We start from the raw sequence: 20,986 nt of genomic DNA, 5'->3' as shown, positions 1-20,986 counted from the left end.
ACGTCAGTAACAAATAATTCACCCGTGGTTGGAACTATTGCTGTGAATACTGTGTTCCCACAGGGACTGATTTGATAGGAGGAACACTTGTTAGCGAGACTGGTGTACAGACGCCATTTTGCAAATTAATATTTGTAAACCGCCAGTTTTTGGCCCTGTTAATTCAAGCTGTTGGAGTAGTCTTAATCAGCTGCGAGCCTCGTCAGGATGATGGATGGATGCATGTTGTAAACACTGAGTGGCAACTACACAGTAAGAGTAAACGAGACATTTTACTTCCTGGTTAGAAAGACTGATGCCATAAAACTCATATTTAAGAAGAAATTAAATCACCAATGTGCCAATCGAAATTTATACGCACATATTATACTGTGAAATGTTTTTTTAAATATTATGTTACGGACCTTATAATGGACACAAGTGTTTTATAGATATCTTGTTTTGTTTCGTTTTTGCTCATCTTAAAATCTCAAACTAGCAAACAGACACACCCAATATATCAAGTAAACTGAAATGGTGAACACCTGTTTATTGGTATATGTTTATAATCCAGTGCGACATAAATAGTCTAAAATATTAAGAAACAAACATTTGTCTTCCACCTTCACAGAAACAATAAGACCACAAACCACTGAGCAAATGAAAGAAAGACAAACTAGAGAACTGATAGGAAAGGAGATAAATAAAGCAAAAACAAGTAACAAAAGAAGTCAGTTTCATGTGGAAAAAGTCAAATGCTGTTGTTTCCTAACCTCAAATATCCGGTTGAGCATTGACAAGCTCTGCCTCATCTTTTGCCCCAAAACTCCACCAACTAGCCAGGAGGAGCGAAAAGAAAAAGTTTAACCGTTTCACTGCCGGACAGAATTGAGTCGGCTGTGGTAGACTGACTCAAAGCTTTTTGCTCTCGGTCTCCATATATTAGTGGTCACACTTGAATGCGTGCTGATGAAAGTGTAACAGGGCCTCTCCCAGTCACGCCTGTCTCTACCACTACCTGAGAAAAACCAGTAGACCAGGAGGCCGCCCTAAGCCAACACGCGAATCAGCGTGCTGCGTGTGTCATTTTCACCTCCTTGAAAATGAGATATTTTTTGCACTACTCTTCAACTGATAAGACAGGAGTGATGACAAATGATTACAAGAATGTCTATGAACAAAAAGTGCATGACTATAATATCTACATACCCCCCCCCCCCACCACCACCACCACCCACCCAACATTTGTTTGACTGGCTAGTCATGCACTCTTGGGAATACTTGCTCTTTTAAATATGTCGTTAAAGTCGAAAAATATTGTTGCACTGCATAACAAATGATGATGACTCATGTGACATACACTACATGCATCATTACAAAGCTGCCAACATTTTGAAACTTACTTCCAGAAGAATTAATTGTCTAAATGTCTATGTTTTTAAACTTGTATCAAAAAACCAATAGTCCAGAAATCTCTTTGGTTGATTTTTTTTTTTTTTTTTTTACTAGTACTGTGTTTCTATTACAGTTGTGCCATTACAAGAAAAAAATCACAAAAGAATCAAGCTATGATTTAGAATAGCGATAAAATGTCCCTAAATCAATTTTATTAAAACAAGGCAATGCCAAGGAGGAGGCGACAGCATCACTATTTTATTTTCAAAGCAAACTTCAAAATAAAAGCACCAAAAAATACATGGCTGTCAATGTAATGGCCGTAGTACACTTTTGTTTTGAAGTTGCCCTTCACAGAGGTTTTCGGCAAGGATTTTTGATTCAAAATGATTTGATTTGAAGACAGAATGACTAATAAAGAAATTGAAGAGCCATTTGTGTACATGTATCAAGTTTTTAATTGTATGGTGAAAAAAAGTGCCTTTTTCCACAAAAACAGCATGTGCTACTCTTTATTTCGATTCATTGACATTACCAACCATTCGAATGGAAAACGGAAGCCTTATTTGAATTAAGTAAAATGTTAAGTTCACCACTTTGTTCTTTATATATGTCAGTATTTTATACATTTAGAGAACGTTCTAGATATTTGCGGTTACATAGATGGACCATTTTTTCATCTGAAAATGAAATTTCGGACTGCATTTGAATGCACCACGTTGTCAGCATGACTGTGATTGACTATTTGTTTCTTTATGTCCTTGATTTTTTTATTTTTTTATTTTTTAATGACAGTGTGTTGATCTTGGTAGACACATGATGTGATAGCAACAACAACTGCGTGCCAAGGTGGTATAAATCGAGCTGGTAGCAACCAGTGCCGTGAAATGCAACTTCAAAATAAAAGCGTTGCACTGATCTTGATTCTAGATTTTTTGGGGGCATAACTCTAATGCTTTTTTTCTGAGTTGTGTTATTTTGACTTCTTTATTTTGCGAAGCTTTACACAGATTCACATTGTCATTAGTGACACAATTTTCCAGCGGGTGGTATTTAGCTGGAAAAAATATTTTGCACAGCAAAGACAGATTGAGAAACGCTGGCTCAGAGGACAGCAAGCTTTTTCTGTTCCAATAAACATTAGACTGTCTATTTTTAAAACATTTTTTTGTGGCTTAGTACGTAGCCTGATTGATGGCGTTGACTATTTTCATATAATTCATTCATTGTGGTAATTGTCATTTTTGCACAGTTATTTTGATTTGACTTTATATACAGCACTTTGAATGGTGTTTGGAAATTTTTCTATAAATAAGGTTGGTTTGATTCGAGTTTTTTATTCATGTAGCCCACCAAGAGCAGAAAGACTTATTTGGCTAAGGCATGGGCCAAAAACCGAATACAAAATAGTGATGCTCGTCACAAAAATTCATGTACCAAAGAGGAGTTCCAACTTTACAGTACTACCTTTTCACTAAGCAATGCAAGACGTAAGAAGCATTGTTACAAAGAACATTTTATTTGAGGGTAGGTACTAATTTGTTGTGGCTGCTGCATCCGGTGACTAATCGAGGCGCATAGCTGGATCACTGCACAATGACATAACTAACTTACGATTGGCTGGACTTGAAAGCATGTGAAAGCAGTGATCATTAAGTTCATTGGTTTTATGCGCAGTAACCACAAACTAGTTTACAATAGCTGATATTTTTAACTATGTTTCTTGAGTAATCTGCCCTCATGTCATTTATTTATTTATTTATTTATTTATTTATTACGAATGGATGGATGAATATTTATTTGCAGTGTTCCCTTTGCTAAATTGCATTTTGGTTTTTCACAGTTTTTCATTCATGACCATAACTTTTTCTGGTTTATATCGCTCTTCTTGCAATTTTTTTTACTTTAAAGTCAGACTAGTCAAAAAAATGTGATTTTTTTTTTCATAACATGATCATATCTATTGCATGTTTACCTCGCTTTTATTTATTTTTTTGACATTCTTCCTCCTTCTACAGTAAGTCGGACCAGATTTGGAAGTTTTTTTAAACAAAACAAACATAAGCTGAAATAAATGAGGGAACACTATATTTGTAGTTCAGTTTTTTTGTTGGTTTTTTTTGAGGGGGGTGCTGTACAGCACTTTGGTGTCAACTTTTTTGTTGTCTTTTAAATGTGTTAAATAAATAATGAGGTATAATACAGTATTGTAAATTTTTAGAGACAAATGTTGAATAAAATTATAACTATTTATTCAAAATCAATAGTCAAAAGTCAAATTTGATTCAAACCTCTGCTTGCTGTTTGATTTTGGTGACTTTTACTGCTATCAAGCTGTTGAAACGATCCGACTTTGACAGAATGTTGGTTAACTGCAGTTCTCAGCCATTTAAAATGTCCTGTTCAGACATGAAAAGGACATTTTGACTAATGTCAATGTTAATGACAACCCCACCCTCACTCTATTCATATCCAACACGCCGAATGACTTTGCAAGTGTTATTAAAAAAAAGAAATGAACACTAGATTCCCAAAGTGCATGCATGGCTTCGATTTAGAGCAGTTTCATGTCATAAGCAAGACTCTTCCACAGACATTATTTACATGTCCTTCAGAAAGAGACGCAAACATTACTGGGAGCAAGTTTCAAAAGCTATGAATGCATTTCAATAAGCCATGTCCTCACTTAAAATATAGAACAGGTGCACTTCCACTGATTGGCCTTCTTGGATAGAATGCATAGTGTTCTATGTATCTTTCTGAGGTAAACTAAAATGAAAGCAGGATGCCATCAAAAGATTATTTTGGTAATACTGAATAATAAAACACTTCTATATAAAAATAATATATATGATATTTACTCACCTGTTACCCTTTCTCATGTATTTATCCATCCAGCCAAACAGCTATCAACATTGGCTAAATTTTATAGAATTATTTTGAATTAATACAAATATATAAGACAGTCTGTGTCAAATGTAGGGCCTGCGGTCCAAATCAGGCCCGTGAGGAGGTTTAATCCGGCTCACAAGACGATTTCATGAAGTATTATGAAAACGAATAGGACCAAAGGCACTGTCCATTCATGACTTCATCTTCATGAGTTTTCAACATCTTTTTTTCAAATCTGTCATTAACTGTAATGTCATCCAGTGTCCAAAAACGAGACACAAAAACAGCACTTTATTCTGTTTCATTTAATGCACTTCACCGTACTCCTTGAAAAGAGGTTGAGCAACCACATGTTTTGATTTGGGTATGGGTATTGATCTGGATATTTGCGTTTCATTTAATTATTTATTCATTTATTTATTCATAAGTTCATTTTAATGTAGTATGTGTTCTATAAAGACATGTATGTATTTCATGAACAATATTCAAAAGATCATAAAAAAAATCCTTTCATTTCATGCAATTTATGGGGGAAAAAAAATCTGCATTGTATATTTAGGGGACCAAAAAGGAAGTTATTTTACTTTATCTGTAATTAAAAAAAAAAAAAAAAAAAAAAATCAGCAATATATTTACGGTTGATCCCCCCATTTGTGTCGAATTTGGACAAGGCACATCACAAAAATCTACCTTTAATACATAGCATGATTTTACAAACCCGGCCCCCTTCAGAATCAATTTTCCTCAATGTGGCCCCTGACCTAAAATAAGTTTGAACCCTCCTGCTATAAACTGTAAGTGAATTTTTTAGAAAGCTGTTTCTGGTAATAGAAGCGTCATCTCAACAGTAAAGCGAAAGACAACAATGAGAACTACAGAAATAAACCTGACTGCGGGTGAAAGTTTAGGGGGATCGATTGACTAATTAGAGGGTTGTGTTCGTTCGTGTTCTGACTAACACTGTGGGGAATTCGATACTGAATTGAGTGAAAAGGACAGCCGAACATGAAAAGGGATGAAAACATAAACAGTCACACCATCCACCCAACAAAAGGCTTCTAGGTAAAATGATCCTAATTCTTTTGACTGTTAGCCCGCATGCAGAAAATAAATGTCCGCGCTCCCTTGAGTGTTTGTCTCAACGCGCCCACGCAGTTTCAACTCCGCTCGCACCATTTGATCTCGCCATCAACCAGAGCGTCCTTCCCCTCTATCTGATTTGTGGATCTTTCGTGCATATGTTTCCTGAACGCGGGTGTCCTCATTGGCAAGCAAGGACGCACAAAATGGGGACGCACACGAGCTGATTTGATGTACCGACGTATGGGAAGGCTTCAGCTTGTGGAACCATTTCCGACGCCGTTTTGTCATCGCCTCTATGTACTGTACCGGCAAGCGCCTGCTGGGAAATTGTGTCAGCGCATTTGACCTCAAAGATCACAACTTCTCATTACATAACTAGAGACCAAAAACGACAAATCATCTATCGCCTAACCTTTTTTGAAACTATTATCCTCATGTGAGCAAGATCTCAATTTAAGTTTACCACTATCATCTTTTGGTACATAGATTCCACTCAAAGTGCAAATGTGACAATAATGCTCAGTTTTGACTAACATAAACATTACTGTAGAGCTGCAGTCAAATACACTGAAAGGGGTTTCATTATTGTCGCAGCTTCAAAGAGACCAAAGACACTCAACTGTTTCCGAAAGAGGTGAAAGAAGATCCTCAAATGGCAGGAATACCACAGGTGGGGTCCAGTTTGACTAATTGTCTATTTCTTTTTCTCTTAGCTAGTGTGCAATAATTTTTACAGATGTTTATTTGTGCCATGTAACACTAGCTATTAGCTTAACTTTATAGTGCTAACATGCTAACGTGCAATGCGAGCTAATGTCGTTGGCTGTTTTCTTCAGCCAAAAATGAGGCAAAACTTCAAATAAATTGACAGCAACAAGAATCGTACTTCATTCAGTACTTTTCTGACAGGTTTTCTGACAATTTTCCAAGAGAAACCCAGTTGAGGAATTTTGAAAATGTTGAGTGAAACAACTTGGACAGTTTTCATGAAAGGGTATGGGTATCTGAGAAACAGTTGTAAAAATTGTAAAACGTATGCACCAACATTACTAAAAATGTTTAATTGGCAGACACGCTTCAGAATAAAGATCACATATCATGTTTTCATTCATATTAGTTCCCATGGAAGATGGGGAACTTTGCTTGACTTTTTTTTAGTCGTGATTAAAACCGCATGATTAATGATGAAGTTGTCATCCCTTGTCTTTGCTCGATGTTAATTAGGCTGAGGAAGAATGCAGAAATGTCAAGCATGAGGTTCCGACCTTCGCACAAGGTTAGACTGTGACTCTTTTTCAAGGAAACCTTCATGACTGAATGTTTTAGATTCTCGAAAAAAAAATCAACTTTTGATGCTAACTAAAACTTCATGTCTACATTTAGTGAGCCAAGGCACATTTGTTCCAAACTGAAAAAATCTCAGCAATTAAAGAAATGGAGATTTTACGATAATTTTTCAGAGCAATGAAGGGAAATTAGATCATTATGATGATATCTCACTCCGCGCTAATTATGTGCTTCGGCACAGTGGTTGGGATTAAATGCGGTGATTAGCTCACTCACAGTCCATATACCTTTACTGTAGTATAAATTATATTTGTATGGCTTTCAAAGGTATACAGAGACCTTTGAAGTTATCAAGGATAGTGGTCAACTCAACAAAATCTTCCTGAAACAGAATATTAAGATACATTTCATACAAATTTCAGTGCCACACGGTCACCTTTTTGCTCCTCTCTGAGCGCATTTTCAAGCCTGACCTCTCAGTGCCACATCTGCCCTTACGCTGACAACAGCTTATTGGGGAAATGAAAATGCGCCCTCCCCTCCCTAGACTCACATTCACTTCTCTTATTTTCACGCAAAGAGGAACTCCCTGGCATCTCCCCAGAAATCACGCAAAGTGTTATTCAGCCGAGTTGGACTGGCCATCTGCCACACAGGGCAGATGCCCGATGGGCTGGCGTCTGTTAGGGCCAACAAGATGGTATTTCTTCTTTTTTTTTTTCATTCTACCCTAAAATACCAGCCCACAATTTAGATGGAACAGCCCATTAATCCATTCGCAAAATAGACATCAAACTGCAGCAATTAACACAAATGGTACAGCCACATTTTGGTCACAAAGAGTGGTCAGGGGTCATGTCTGAATATACATCATATAAGAATCTGTCCTTAGAAGAAAATCTTTGATGCGGTGTTGCACATGCTCGAGCTGGTGGGCTGGCTTGTTTAAGTCTACATGCCAGGGCCAATTTCTTTTGGGCCAGTCCAGCCTTGTTCTTGAATAACTATGATGAAACTGTAATGTACAGTTTAGTACTTCGCTTTAAAAAGTAAACATGTTGATCAAACCTCACACAATCTGAGTTCATTTTCAGTCAAGAAGCTAAAAATGTGAGCATTTGGAATATTGTAGGTATCTAAATGAATAGATGATTATTAGGAATAACTATCGATTAATTTGGTATCAATTACTTGTCGATTAATCAAACCACTTGTTATCTTTTTCGCCAGGTATGAGAGGGTATATCACCTGCTAAGATCTTGATTGATTGTGATTTTGGCTTTAATGAAGTGGAAAAACGAGACAGCAAATGGCATAAAAGATCCTTAACCAAGGGAACAATAACCAGAACCACAATACCGTCCATCCACAGTTGTTTCAGAGATTTTACTTTTCATTTTTGGCGACAAGATACATTGTCTTGTGCCGCCTGAAAATTACTACCTTGTGCTAATTCCAAAGTCCCCAATTAATCTTGGGGAAAAACATACACTTACAGTATGAATGCTTTCAGTTGTTTGGCGTTTTGTATTTTGTTACTCAGTTCAGTTAGCAAAGCTATGACAATAAAAGTATTCTATGCAGATGTTTTCGTCAATAAAACATCAAGCAAAAATTCACCCAAGATATAAAGTAGTACTAAAAGTTAAAAGAGATGTAACTAAATGATTAAAAACACAAATGAATAATGTATAGCGAATTATGTCATTGTAACATGAGTAATGGTTTAGTCACTTACAGTATATCAGCAATCGCGCAACGGTGTGACGTATCCTGTAAATGTGTGTCTGTAGAAATGGGAGTGTTTGGTTTCTTACTCACCTCTGTCAATTTACTATCATGCTTGCCTGTCTATGACCTGTCTGGGCCTCTATTGTTTGTTTGAAGTGCGCACTGAACCACTTCCTTAGCCAAGGTCATCTCGGTACAGTGTTACAGGAAAGAAATTACCGATAATTATTTTCATATTATTGTTGATGTAACCCTACAGGCAGATTAGAACTTGACATCAATCAATCTTTTAGTTCCTTTTTAAAGCTTATTTTTTTTATATCGATCATTTACTGGATGGACTGCTCTGTAAAAAAAAAAAAAAAAAAATTGGTTAGCAAGTCCGCCTCAGGGCGGAAGACGTGGATTTGCTTCCAGGTCCAGCCTTCCTGTGTGGGGTTTGCATGTTCTCCCCATGCCTGCATGGGTTTTCGCCAAGCACTCCGGTTTCCATCCACATTCAGAAAACACGCAGTGAAGGTATGTCGGCCCTTCTAAATTGTCCTTAGGTGTGTTTGTTTTGATGAATGTTTGTCTTTGTGTGCCCGGCATTTGGCTGGCAACCAGTTGAAGGTGTGTCTGCCCCAAGACAGCTGGGATAGGATCCAGCATGCCCTCGACCCTCTCGAGGACAAGTGGTTAAAATAGTAGATTATTGTTTCGTAAAACCTATTGCCTCAGGTCCCTGGGATTATTTAGCAGCAAAAAATAAATAAATAAACGCTACAAGTTTCCTTCAAGTACCTGCATATAGGCAACACGTATGCATCAGAATTTCTTAATCTTTTAACCGTTGCAACATAATTCGACGGAACCACATCACTAAACCTCTCTCGAAAGTCAACCACATTTCGGGTCGCAGTTTCCCCATTTGAAAAAGTCATAAAATAACAAACAAGCAAGTATCAAGTTCTGCCCTTCCCCGCTGTTTTCCTATTTCACAGATTGGCACAGTGACAGGGAGTTTAAGCATCCGCGTGGATGAAGGGAAAGTAGGAAGGACAGCTCCATATGTGATGTGTCAGCCCGAGGGAAGCGCTGGATCCGACTGCCTTTTCCCGCCACACTCATTTGGCCCCAGCAATCGGCCCGTCTTGCGCTAAAGGTCTCCCATGGCTACGAGGCTCCTCGCCGCTATCTGCCAGCTACAGACCGCAAATACGCCGATTAAACGGGCCTTCATTAAAGCGATTACATGCGCAAGGGGGCTCGATTTCCCACAGGCGAGCGAATCACAAAGATGTGGGGAATGGATGTTTTCGGGGAGCGGGAGGGGAGCATGTTTTGGAGGACGGGACAAGCGACAGTGTGGTCCTGTCAACGTGAAACTAAACAAGCCGGGCCTACTTGAAGGAGTGACTAAGAGTGTGACTCCATACGCAGGCCGTGTGTTGGACTGACTTGTTCTCACCTCGCGGGGACAGCTAGCTCGTTGCCGTACCTGACTCACCACACCTACAGGCCGCTTCCAGGTCACCAAGCTTGCAGCGTGGAAGACCTTGCCCAAGACTCTGAGAAACGTTACTTCTGGTTCGTTTCATTAAGTCGCTGCATAAGCAGTGGGGGTTGTTTGCCGGAGTTAAAGTCACCGGGAGAGAGCCTTTCGTCCTTTCCTGACAGAAACTTTTAGATCTGAAATCAAAGGAGAAACTCGTCGCATTAAACCAGCGGGTCTGAACAGTTTTTCAATAGTATTCCCCCTGGAAATAATTTTTTTAGCCCCAAATCATGGCAAATCATTTTTATTTTAGATTTATTGTACCTTGGAACCAAATTTGTTGTCCTTTTTTTTTTTTTTCCTTGGTGGTCTGCTGTGAAATTGTGTCACTCAACACAATACGCATCTGTATGAAACCTAAAATAAAGGCAATATTTTTTTGTAAAGAAGTCACTACTGTACAACAAATTTTGCCTAATAAGTCATATCATGTTCCAATTAATTTGCTCTTAATCTGAAAAAACATACCTGTTTTTACCCTCATATTTACCCTGAAGTGCCTTCGGATACCCCCATTTGAGAACCATTTTAGATCAAAGTTTAGGCCAGCATAAAGTCACTACTATGTAATTTAGCAGTAAAGTAGTAATAAGTCTATTATTGTTCCAAATAATGTACTGTTTAAAAAAAAATACTGTTTCCGTCACAGCATGACTTGAAATACAATGATTCCTGTTAAACTCTCGCGTACCCCTTGAAGCGCTTTCAAGTACCACAAGTGGCAATCGTACTCCCATTTGAGAACCACTGCATTAAACAACTGCCTGATATCTCCTATCTAATAAATTCAACCCTGTCTGGTAACATTTTCATCATGACTCAATGCCTGCTTCAAATTGTATTTTGATGTAATAAAATCTAAAATGTTACTTTCCATTTAGCATTATGTAACGTCTCGTTAGCAATCTTACAAATTGCCGTAGACTCTTTGTATATTGCTCGCTGTATGTATTTAATTTCCAACATATCAAGCACTGACTTGCAATAGCCTCGCAAGATAATTATACAAAGTTGTATCCTCCTCCTCCACTATTGTCGTCCTGCAGCACTTGTTTATGTGCATACTTGATGTATTTTATAGCGCTGTATTAGCATATCTGAATAAAAAGTCCTCGTTATATAAAGGTGCAAATATTGTTAAAAAAAAAACCCAAAGGACTATTTTTTATTCATGTAGCTGATTGTAATATGGATTCTCATAAAGGGATCATAAACTAAAACTTTCTATCCTTTTTCAGCAGTTATCATTTTGCCTATAATGAATTAGATAACTAAATTATATTTAATGTACTATCAGTATCTTTAAAAACACCTTCTCCCACTTGCCGTCAACTGAAATGACATTGTGACAATGAAAATAAAGAGCCGTGGTTGGTCGTTAGTTGAGCACATGATGTCATATTCAGGTGACAGCAAGTGGCAACATGTGTTTGCGGAATTTACCATGAAAAATAATGTATTCACCATCTTAATTATTGACAACATTTTCATTTATACTGCTTAAAATCTCTGAGTAAATTTAGTATCCTTTCAGAATTTGAAGCCACGAGAAGCCAGAAAAATATCCCTTTGAAAAGAGTGCACTTTTATAATATTTAAATGAGATCTGTTTGTGTGATTGTTAACACATAGATTAATTTAGAATTGATCAAAAGATCAGATTATTTTTTTCTCATTATATGGTGAAACACTCGAAAAAAGGGTTAAGGGTCGGGTTGAAAATAACCCAATTATGAGTCAAAAAAGGACGGAGCTAATTGTGGGTCAATTTGATCCAGCTTTCCGGGTTGTTGGTTGGGAACAAGAATAGCTCAAGAATTTGGTTGATTTCGATATAACGACCCAGAATGTTGGAACAATTCGACCCTTTTTTATTGGGCTGGTCCATTTTGACCTAGATTTGGGTTATTTTGAACTGTTTTTTATTTTTTTTGTGTATGATTTATGCATGTATATTTTTGTCCAAGGTATCCAACACAAAAAGTCTAAACAATTAAAAAAAAAAACGACTTAATTTAACTTCACATAGCAGTATTGTAAATGTATTATTGTAGATTGAAAACGTCCAACATGATAACTGGTGTGCATTACACGTTTTTCTTTAAAATGAAACTTTTATCGTTATTTTACTTGTTATTATTTCACTGTAACTGTTCAAATCGGTAATTTTCATTGGCGATTGCTCAAAGCGACACTCGGCCTCGTACAGAATATACTTTGAATCACAGATGTTGCCGAACAGCCGCTGACGAAGAGGAAGTTCACGCATACACGCTTTTCTGTAGTTTTCTCATTTTCCCCCTTTGTTCCGTGCGCTTGTAGGTGTCAGCGTGAATCACGGCGGCACTCTACAGCAGCGACAAAATCGGATGTATGAGGTGTCTGAGTTGTGCTTCCCGTACATCCGTACAGAGGTGAGGTCAGCTGTTTGGAGCATCTGGAGCAATAAGAAATTAAAAAAAAAAAAAACACTGTAAAAAAAATCATCATTGCCAATGAACGATCATTTTATAATCCACGCCCTCACTAAGCCGTTGTCCTTTGACCACCCAATTGAAAACTATCTAGCAACCTGTTCATACACTTTGCTGCCGTCAAAAATCGGTTGGAACAAATGATGTTGTGTCATATGAAGGAACATGACAGAACACGGGAAGGTGAGCCAAAATGTGGACACGTGCTGGGACACATCCACAGGTGCAAGGCCCACTTGGATATGATTCACAAGTCATCATTGAGCAGATGATGTGACTCCAACTTTCTTCAACATACCAGAGAGATTTATTTACATTTGTTTTTAAAACACAATGACGGAGACACAGGTGCAATACATGAATTTATTCAATACCAAAGACATATTTATACATTTTTTAATGATTCAGACATTCTGTAACAGGTAATGATTTATTAATTTATTTATTTTTTAAATAATTTATTTTCTTTTTTTTCAAGTGCTTGTCAAAAGGAAAGTCTAAAGGGGTCCGAAATGAATTAGGTAATTGATTACTTTAGGCAATTAAGTACTAATCAATGCTTTATTATTTTAGTACCTCATGTAATAAAATAATTTGACTGTAAATATCATGTACTAAAGCAGTGCTTATCAATTATATTTTGCAAAGCCCCCCCCCAGAAAAGAGAAAACTTTTCACACCCCCCCCCACTCGACGCACTGACTATAAATAAGATAATTATCTATAAAAATTGCATAAGTATACCTAAACCTGTATCCTTTTTAACATTAACGAAAGGGGAATAAAACGATATAAATCAACTGTTTATTATTTTTTACACTGTTTATACAGGGTTACGGCTTAGTCTAAAACAGAAAAAAAATAACCAAGTGCATCAAAGTGCCTAAACCCTAATCACAATACCGTACCGTGTTAGACTAGTGGTAATCGATTACATTAGTACTCTTGATAGTCATTTTTCTGGGCTAATATAAAGATCTATGAAGTCAAGCTAATATAAAAAGCAGTAACTAAAAAATACCTTTATAGGGGAACAAATGGCTAAATGGTCGAGAAAAATGATTGATGGCGCTCGAATAAATGTGATTTTACAAACAACCGTCCCGGATGGTAATTTTGAAACCGGTGTAATGCGTGATAGTGTCAAAACATTTGTCTTTTGTCACCATGGTGCCACAATGCTTCATGCATTTTTGAAGCAGTCACACCCTCTCCTCACCTCATGTGTTGTGCCTGAGGCTTGAAGGAGCTGGAAGCGCCCCAGTAGGGGCGTGGCTTCCCGCTTGTGTCAGGGAGGAACCGGAGCGCCAGGATATCCAAATATGGACTAACCGATATCAGTTTGGAGCCATGACTCAGCGTATGCGTATTGATTGGCTATGAAGCAAAGTGTGAGCGCGGACCTGCATGAAGTCTCGTCTACTGGGCTGAATTGGACCCGTGGGGCTCGTCGATCGTGAAAACGCTCTCGTCGCGTTTCGTATTTACTTTGTGGACTTTTCCTCCGGGCAAAAGGGCCACGCCGTGTTTACAGTCAGGTTACTGGAAACGTGCGTCAGTACGCGAGTCTGACATCCTGGGGGCGCGGCCACAAGGAGACGGAGACCAATCAGGGGCTCGGATCCGGTGTCGCTTCAAGCTGTTGAGATGCGGCGTCCCGAGCGCATAAATAGAGTGAAACTGGTCGGCAGCCTCTCATATTAGAGGAAACAATAGAGGCAGTCAGACAGGTTTTCAAAATTAAAGACTCGCCAACACACGAGTGGAATGAAAACATCTGAATTAGTCACTGGACTGCGCTTTGATTCCAACTAAAGGTACAAAATCGACGACTTGGTATAGTAGTTCCTCTATTTTGGAAGTTTTGCTGTTTTTTTTTTTTTTTTTTAAATAGTGCTCTTCAAAATAATAATACGTCAGGACTTGCTGGAGATTGAGTTGGGACACCTTCACGAACTCTTGTAGCTTATTTTGCCTGTCTGATTTTAAAGCGAATATGTCCACAATAATGGAACAGCCTTTTTATGACGACTCGTTTCTCTCTGCTTATGGCCATTCAGGCGCAGCCTTGCCAGACTACAAGTTACTAAAGCAGAACATGAACTTGAACTTTTCTGATCCTTACCGGAGCTCCAACTTCAAGTCTCACCACCTGCGCGCCGACTCCGAGTTGTATTCGACGGCCGCGGCGGACTCGGGCTCCCTCAAGCTCGCCTCCCCGGATTTAGAGCGACTCATCATCCAGAACAGCAACGGGCTCATCACTACCACGCCGACGCCGAGTCAGTACCTGTACAACCGCGGGATCACGGAGGAGCAGGAAGGCTTCGCTGAAGGTTTCGTCAAGGCGCTGGACGACTTGCACAAGATGAACCAGATGGCACCGCCTAACGTGTCCATCGGAACCGGGGGCGTCGCCTGCTCGGCGCCCGCTGCGGTGTTCGGGTCACCCATGCAGCCGGAGCCGCTCGAGTACACGAACTTGAGCAGCTGCTCCACCAACTCGGGCCTGTCGTCGGCTGTCAGCTACCCGTCCGCCACCATCAGTTACCTGCCGCATCACCCCTACCACCACCACCACCACCACTCCCACCCTCACCCGCAGGCGCATCACCCCCAGGGAGCGACGCACGCCCCCCACTCCTTCCAGCACTCGCTGGCCGGCACCGGGCTGCACGCACCGCGCTTCGGCGGTCTCAAGGAGGAGCCTCAGACCGTCCCGGACATGCAGAGCAGCGACAACAGCTCGCCGCCCATGTCCCCCATCGACCTGGAGAACCAGGAGCGAATCAAGGCGGAGCGCAAGAGGCTCCGGAACCGGCTGGCGGCGTCCAAGTGTCGGCGGCGCAAGCTGGAGCGCATCGCCCGCTTGGAGGACCGAGTCAAAGTTTTGAAAACAGACAACGCGGGGCTGTCCAACACGGCGTCTCTTCTACGGGAGCAGGTGGCCCAACTCAAACAGAAAGTCATGACGCATGTGAGCAGCGGCTGTCAGCTCATGTTGTCTCCCAAAGTCAAGTCCTACTGAGGAAGCAGAACTTTGAAACGCACTTTGAAAACACTGGACTGGAACTGCACTGACTGGATTGTTGCCGGTTGAAACCGTCAGTGAAAACGAACACACTTTGGGCATTTTGGAACATAACTTGTCCTGTTTACATTTGTACATTGTGATGAATTCTTATGTAACTTATTTCTGTTATCAGGTTGAACCTGACATTTTTTTTGTACAGTATATTTAAGTAAAAGCAATGTTGCAATTGAGAAATGTGTCAGTTTTCTTCGCGGCGTTCTCGGCATTTTCGAAATGTCACCTCCTTGGAATTATTGAGGTATTTCTCGAGAACACTGACGGGCTGTTGTCAGAATCATCTGCCCTGTCAGCATTTCAGTTTCCTGACCTTCAACGCCCCAGATCGGATTGTTTTTCTATTGACGTACTAACACCCCTTATATGGGAAACTTTTCTCACAAACGTCACACACTGATAGGTTTCCGGGAACTCCCTCCTACGGTGCTGGTCAGAGGCCGCGGCACCGCAAATATGGTGGTGCGAGTGCGAGATGGTTTGTCGCATGAGCTATGGGAGTTCCCCAGTTCTGCTGTTTCCTCAAACAAGCTGTGAGAACAAGGGAGTCGTTTAAGCAAATGTTCCAGACAAACAAGCAGTTTTGGTTGGGAATTTACAAGAAGTGGTGCAGATTACTATTGCGAGGCCACAGTCAAAGGCCGTATTTTAGATGTTGATCTTGTTTGAGCTGGTGGAAAACTGGTCATTTGATACACTCGATGCTCAAAAGACATCCAGTGTCAACCTGTCAAGTAAAAACAAGTAGCAAGAAACCTTGCGATGAGGTACACAGTTGAGTGTAACGTACTCAATGTGCGGGTCAAAATGTGATTGATAAGTAGATATTTTTTTTTTTTTAGTTTCATCTATGAAGTCCTGAGTAAATCATTTACAGGCCTATTCATTTTGCATTGTGCGTGTCAAAACTTGACATGAAACCACAGCAAACAGGCTGCTCAGGTGGGACCGGTCAGTGTTGTGCCGTGAGAAGTCAGTGCTCAACAGGAAAACATTCATTTATTGTTGTTCTGGTTATTGGTACTTAAAAAAAAACATTGAAAAATAGAATTCCACTTTAATGCAAAAAACATCTAAATAGTTGAATTAATTCTTAAAAACAGATCAAATCTATCCGAGTGACGGCCCTTATTCGTTTTACCGGATTTCTCTCATGTAAAACGTCCCTAACTTCAACGTAGGTAAACGCCAGAAATACATACTACAAGCTAATAGCACCTCTTAGAGGTAGCAAGCGGTATGACAGGTCGGAACCACAAAAGACAAATACAATTCATTCTTCCACTTTTATTCAAAGGCAACGTTTTTAGGAAACAGTCAGGAAAATGCGCTCTTTTTCTGAAAAACAAGGAAATTCAATTTTCAGTGTTTGAGACTCGGACATAATCGTCCCACCAGTTTTACACCGAACGTACAAAGATAAGGATCTAACTGGGAATAGGTCAGGCTTTGGAAAAAAACTGGGAAGCCACTAATGACTGTTTTACAGAAGCGCATTTCATCCGAGGGCAAGTGCTGGCGTTGAGTGAACGCCAAGATTTTCTTTACATTTACTGCTTGGAAAAGAACTCTTTACTCTTCTCGACGTCGGGGATGATTGTGTCGCCGCCTGGTTTCCAGCCCGCAGGACACACTGTGAGAGAGGACAAAGTGCTTCTTCACATATCATTTATTGACACACAGCAGTAAAAATGCACAAAGTACAAATGTCAACACCCGGCGGGGTTAACAGTTCAAAAAGTGATGTACATCGCAAGCCATAGCCACAATTAGGAGAAAAATGCAATAATGGCGAGTGGTCATGTTAGTGATAACGCCATAAGACCATAAAGCCCTTTGAATATCAGTCAAGAGTTGGAGACACCCTAATTCAGTGTTTATTATTTATATATTTCCCGAATTGAACATTTACATTATAGAGAAGTACAGATAGAATTGTCAATTTAAAAAAAAAAAAAAAGTGTTGCATCATTTAGATTCTTCAGTCAGTCAACACCTTTTACCCAGACAACAGCTTTGCGCGTCTTGGTATTTTTACCTTTACGACGTGGATGACACTATGACCTGAAATTGCTTTTGAGTCACAACTGTGTATTTTCAAGGAGTGATTAGCTTGAATTTCTCGATCTCTTAATGAGTTTGAGACCAGTATTTTTACTGGTACTGAATACAGATTGGAACCCAATGCTAAAGACAGAGCGCTGTTGCCAAGTAATCTGGATGAAAAGTGAATATTATCTCACTCAGACCTTTTTTTTTCCAGTTCTGGATAACTTATGTTCTAAAATGGCTGGTACTGAATGAAGTACACAAGTAATTGCTTATTTTATGTAGTCAAGTACTAAAGTAATCATTTAGGTATTACAGAACTAAGAATTACTTGGAAGTACTATAGAATTGAGGTAATTGATTTGACATTCAATCGCATGTACTTTTGTTTCAAATGCTTGGCTAAAAGAGGGTCTAAACGTGGATGGTAGAAAATGAATCAAGTACAAATAATCAGTTACTGAGAATAATAATGAAAACAATTACTTTAGGTAGTAAAGTACTAGGTTACTTTTGGACTACTGAACTAAGGTAATTGAGTATATTCAATTCGAGGTAAATTTTCTCAAGTGCTTAGAACGATAATCATTAGTTTAATACCTAACATATTTTTACACCCGCCATTTCTGGGCCCTATTTTGGCCAATCACTAGTTTTAAAAAAAAACAAACACACACATTAGAAACTCTGGCCTACCTTCACCGTATTTGTCAGTGTGCTGGAAGGCCTGGACCAGGCGCAGGGTCTCATCCACAGAGCGCCCCACTGGCAAGTCATTAATGGTGATCTGCCTCAAAACGCCCTTGTCGTCAATCACAAACAGACCTCTGACAGAACACAAGATATAGTTTAGTTCTTTCTCCCAAAATTACAAAGTCATTGCTGATTTACAGTCTGAGTCAGAGGCTGCATTTGAAGGTCAGCGTTAGAAATAACCACTTAAATACAGTGTAGCTTTTATACATTTTGAGAATGCCTGCTGCGATACTTTGTTGCCCCCAGATTTGCACTTTTTGCTCATTTAAAAAAAAAAAAGAGAAATTAGCATTGTTTATTTTTTGACAGTCTTTGACCCTCTAATACCAATTCTTAGTTTGTGTAAAAATGACACAGTGACACAATTAACCTGAAGTGACTTTTAACAAAGAACAGTTGGTTCCTCCAGAGTGGAGCTCCTCAATCAGTGACACTGTAACACAATCTCCAAAGTTTTATCACCTGTAAGAAATTCCATCATCCTCCTTCAGCACGCCGTAGTCTCTGGAAATGCTCTTTGTGAGGTCTGCCACTAGGGGAATTTTCATGTTTCCCAAGCCTCCCTGCTTCCTTGGTGTGTTGATCCTGGAGAAGGGGTAGGTAGAATGTTTCGAAAAACTGCACAAACTGGATTTGCTCCTTAAGAAACCTCTGTAAAACTGCAAAAAGATTAACACTGGATCCCAAACTAAATCTATCAAAACGTGCAATTGAGTCATGAACCCCAAACACCACACCTTCGAGAAACTTCTTGGGGGGGGGGGGGGGGTAAAAGACTCATGGCTTAACCAGGAACTTATCTTTTGCATGCAGAGAAGCAGCGTGACGGTAGATAAACTAACTCGGTGGGGCGGGGCTTCCTCAAACCAACATAACGTTATACCGTAGACTAAAGCCCAATGCTTATGTACGGCATCCTGCATAAATTATATTCTGCAGCATGAAAGTGTGCCACAAAAATCATCTGAATGATTCCTCACCAGGCCAAGTGACTGAAGTGAGAGTCTACGGAGCAGCCGAGCACCTCGCAGCCAATTTTGCGGAATTCTTCGGCGCGGTCGCTGAATGCCACAATCTCGGTGGGGCAGACAAATGTGAAATCCAGAGGGTAGAAGAACAACACCACATACTTTCCTGCAGGTCACAAATGTGTTAAAAAAAAATAGATATATATAACAAAATATGATCTCTGGAGCACAACGAGATAGCACCTTTGAAGTCAGACAGTTGAACATCCTTAAATTGTCCATCCACAACAGCTGTGGCTTTAAAGGCTGGGGCGGGCTTGCCGATGTTAGCTTTTCCAGAGGACATCTTGGGACCAAAAGACTGCAAAACAAAACCAAAAAAAAAAAAAAAAAAAAAAAAAAGTTGGAATATGCCAAAGTCAAACACAAAGTGATTTATGACTACCAGCGAAGGATCAGTGCACCGCTTTTATGTTCAGTGACCTAAACCATGGAATCACATGCAAGTCATGTTCAACCAGCAGGCAACAAAAGCCTATTAGCAAACTTGCATAACCTTGACAACCTTGAGGGCTGGGGGGCGGGGGTGTCCCAAGAAAGTGGCTTTTGAATGTTGCAAATGTCTTTAAAAAAAAAAAAAAAAAAAAAGAGTAAGATTTGACTAAAATCAAATTTTTCACAAAAAACAAAGGTCACAAATACCATATTAACTGCAAAGGCAGAGCGAAAAAACATTCCGTTTGACTTAAATGTTTTCACTGTGACAAATTGTTTCAAAAACAATATATTACGTAAGCTAATTATTCTTATGCAGGACGAGAACCATTTTTGCTGAATACAGTTAGCAGCAACAAAGTGGAGCTCATGCGAGCAGTGGTAGGAACAAAGAAAGTCTCGTTAGGCCCCCTCATTCAAAATAGCACCAAGAGACTAGTACTGCCTGCCTCGCTCCACGTTAGCTATCTATCGCCACTCAACCACATTTGAGCTTTTATTGCTTCTGAAACAAACATAAGCTTCTTTTAGTCACGGAGGAGCTGCACGGTGGCAGCTTGCAAAAGTAAAGTTGGGTAAATATCAAGTTCCTACCTCTCTGTTGGGTTGAAGCGAAGTTATCGGCGACGTAAAAACGCTGCACGATAATCAATGGAGGGTTCAGACGATCGACTGAGGCTGCGCAGAATAAATAGGTGGTGCAATAGTGGAGTCCGGAAGTGACTAAATTTCACAAAAAAATTCCTCCTGTCTGATGAGTAAAGTGTTGACGTTGCGCTCAGAGGCGTAGTTTAACTTGTGTCAAAGCAAAGTCATGTGCAAGCTGTTAAAAAAGGAGAAACATGTGTTTGGCTATAATTAATTTTCATGTTTTCTCCAGAAAGTTTATTTTCCAGAATTTATCCAAGGTTTACCTACAGGAATGGAACGACTCAATAAAGCTTGGCTTCGGATGTTGCACGGTGGCAGTTGACAACTTAAAATTTTTTATTTCAATGTTAAATAATCACCATATTGGAATTTAGAAGTATCCCATTATTTCAGAATGACCATACCCAGTCTGTTTTTGTAATAGTATCATTATCAAGTAATCTATTTTAACGATGGATGTCCTTTAGAATCTCCCCAAAATGCTATAAGCAGTGAAAAATCAATAATCAATCAATCATTGACCAATAATAGAAGCCTCTCAAGTCGATGAAGTTTGAAGCAAACAGTTGAAGGGTGTAACCACCAACTCTTACTTTGAAG

The 20,986-nt window shown here is 39.5% G+C and overlaps 3 protein-coding genes and 1 long non-coding RNA gene across 5 annotated transcripts in view; 2 read left to right on the top strand and 2 right to left on the bottom strand.

Moving 5' to 3' along the window:
- Window positions 1-14,983, bottom strand: part of LOC148421338 (uncharacterized) — a 35,290-nt gene extending 20,307 nt beyond the window's left edge. The window contains exons 1-2 of the mRNA XM_088419601.1: window positions 13,599-14,983; window positions 9,849-10,039 (exon numbers count right to left, since the gene is read on the bottom strand). Coding sequence (XP_088275727.1) covers window positions 9,849-10,039; window positions 13,599-13,603 — 196 coding nt within the window. The 5' untranslated portion in view covers window positions 13,604-14,983. The remainder of the gene's footprint in view (window positions 1-9,848; window positions 10,040-13,598) is intronic.
- On the top strand, window positions 180-6,605 carry LOC148421339 (uncharacterized). Its single transcript, XR_015866116.1, has 3 exons — window positions 180-252; window positions 5,944-6,019; window positions 6,574-6,605. It is a non-coding gene; the product is annotated as an uncharacterized LOC148421339 (long non-coding RNA).
- Window positions 13,784-15,647, top strand: junba (JunB proto-oncogene, AP-1 transcription factor subunit a). 2 transcript variants are annotated; one of them, XM_088419600.1, is made up of 2 exons: window positions 13,785-14,196; window positions 14,440-15,647. In XM_088419600.1, the coding sequence occupies exon 2, from the start codon at window positions 14,478-14,480 to the stop codon at window positions 15,405-15,407; it is 930 nt and encodes a 309-aa protein (XP_088275726.1). In that variant the 5' UTR covers window positions 13,785-14,196; window positions 14,440-14,477; the 3' UTR covers window positions 15,408-15,647. The 2 variants fall into 2 exon arrangements, with proteins under 2 accessions (XP_088275725.1, XP_088275726.1); XM_088419599.1 differs by having other exon boundaries at window positions 13,784-15,647.
- Window positions 15,648-16,739: 1,092 nt separating this feature from the next.
- On the bottom strand, window positions 16,740-20,475 carry prdx2 (peroxiredoxin 2). Its single transcript, XM_088419414.1, has 6 exons — window positions 20,330-20,475; window positions 19,484-19,601; window positions 19,253-19,406; window positions 18,735-18,857; window positions 18,213-18,343; window positions 16,740-17,100 (listed from the first exon to the last, which is right to left on the bottom strand). The coding sequence occupies exons 2-6, from the start codon at window positions 19,584-19,586 to the stop codon at window positions 17,018-17,020; spliced, it is 594 nt and encodes a 197-aa protein (XP_088275540.1). The 5' UTR covers window positions 19,587-19,601; window positions 20,330-20,475; the 3' UTR covers window positions 16,740-17,017.
- Window positions 20,476-20,986: the final 511 nt, after the last annotated feature.

The sequence above is a fragment of the Hippichthys cyanospilos genome, chromosome 7, assembly GCF_059441005.1.
Source record: "Hippichthys cyanospilos isolate Australia breed blue-spotted pipefish chromosome 7, RoL_Hcya_1.0, whole genome shotgun sequence".
Taxonomy (NCBI): Eukaryota; Metazoa; Chordata; class Actinopteri; order Syngnathiformes; family Syngnathidae; genus Hippichthys; species Hippichthys cyanospilos.
Note: the sequence above shows the minus strand (reverse complement) of the source record. Positions and strands in the feature narration are given on the sequence as shown.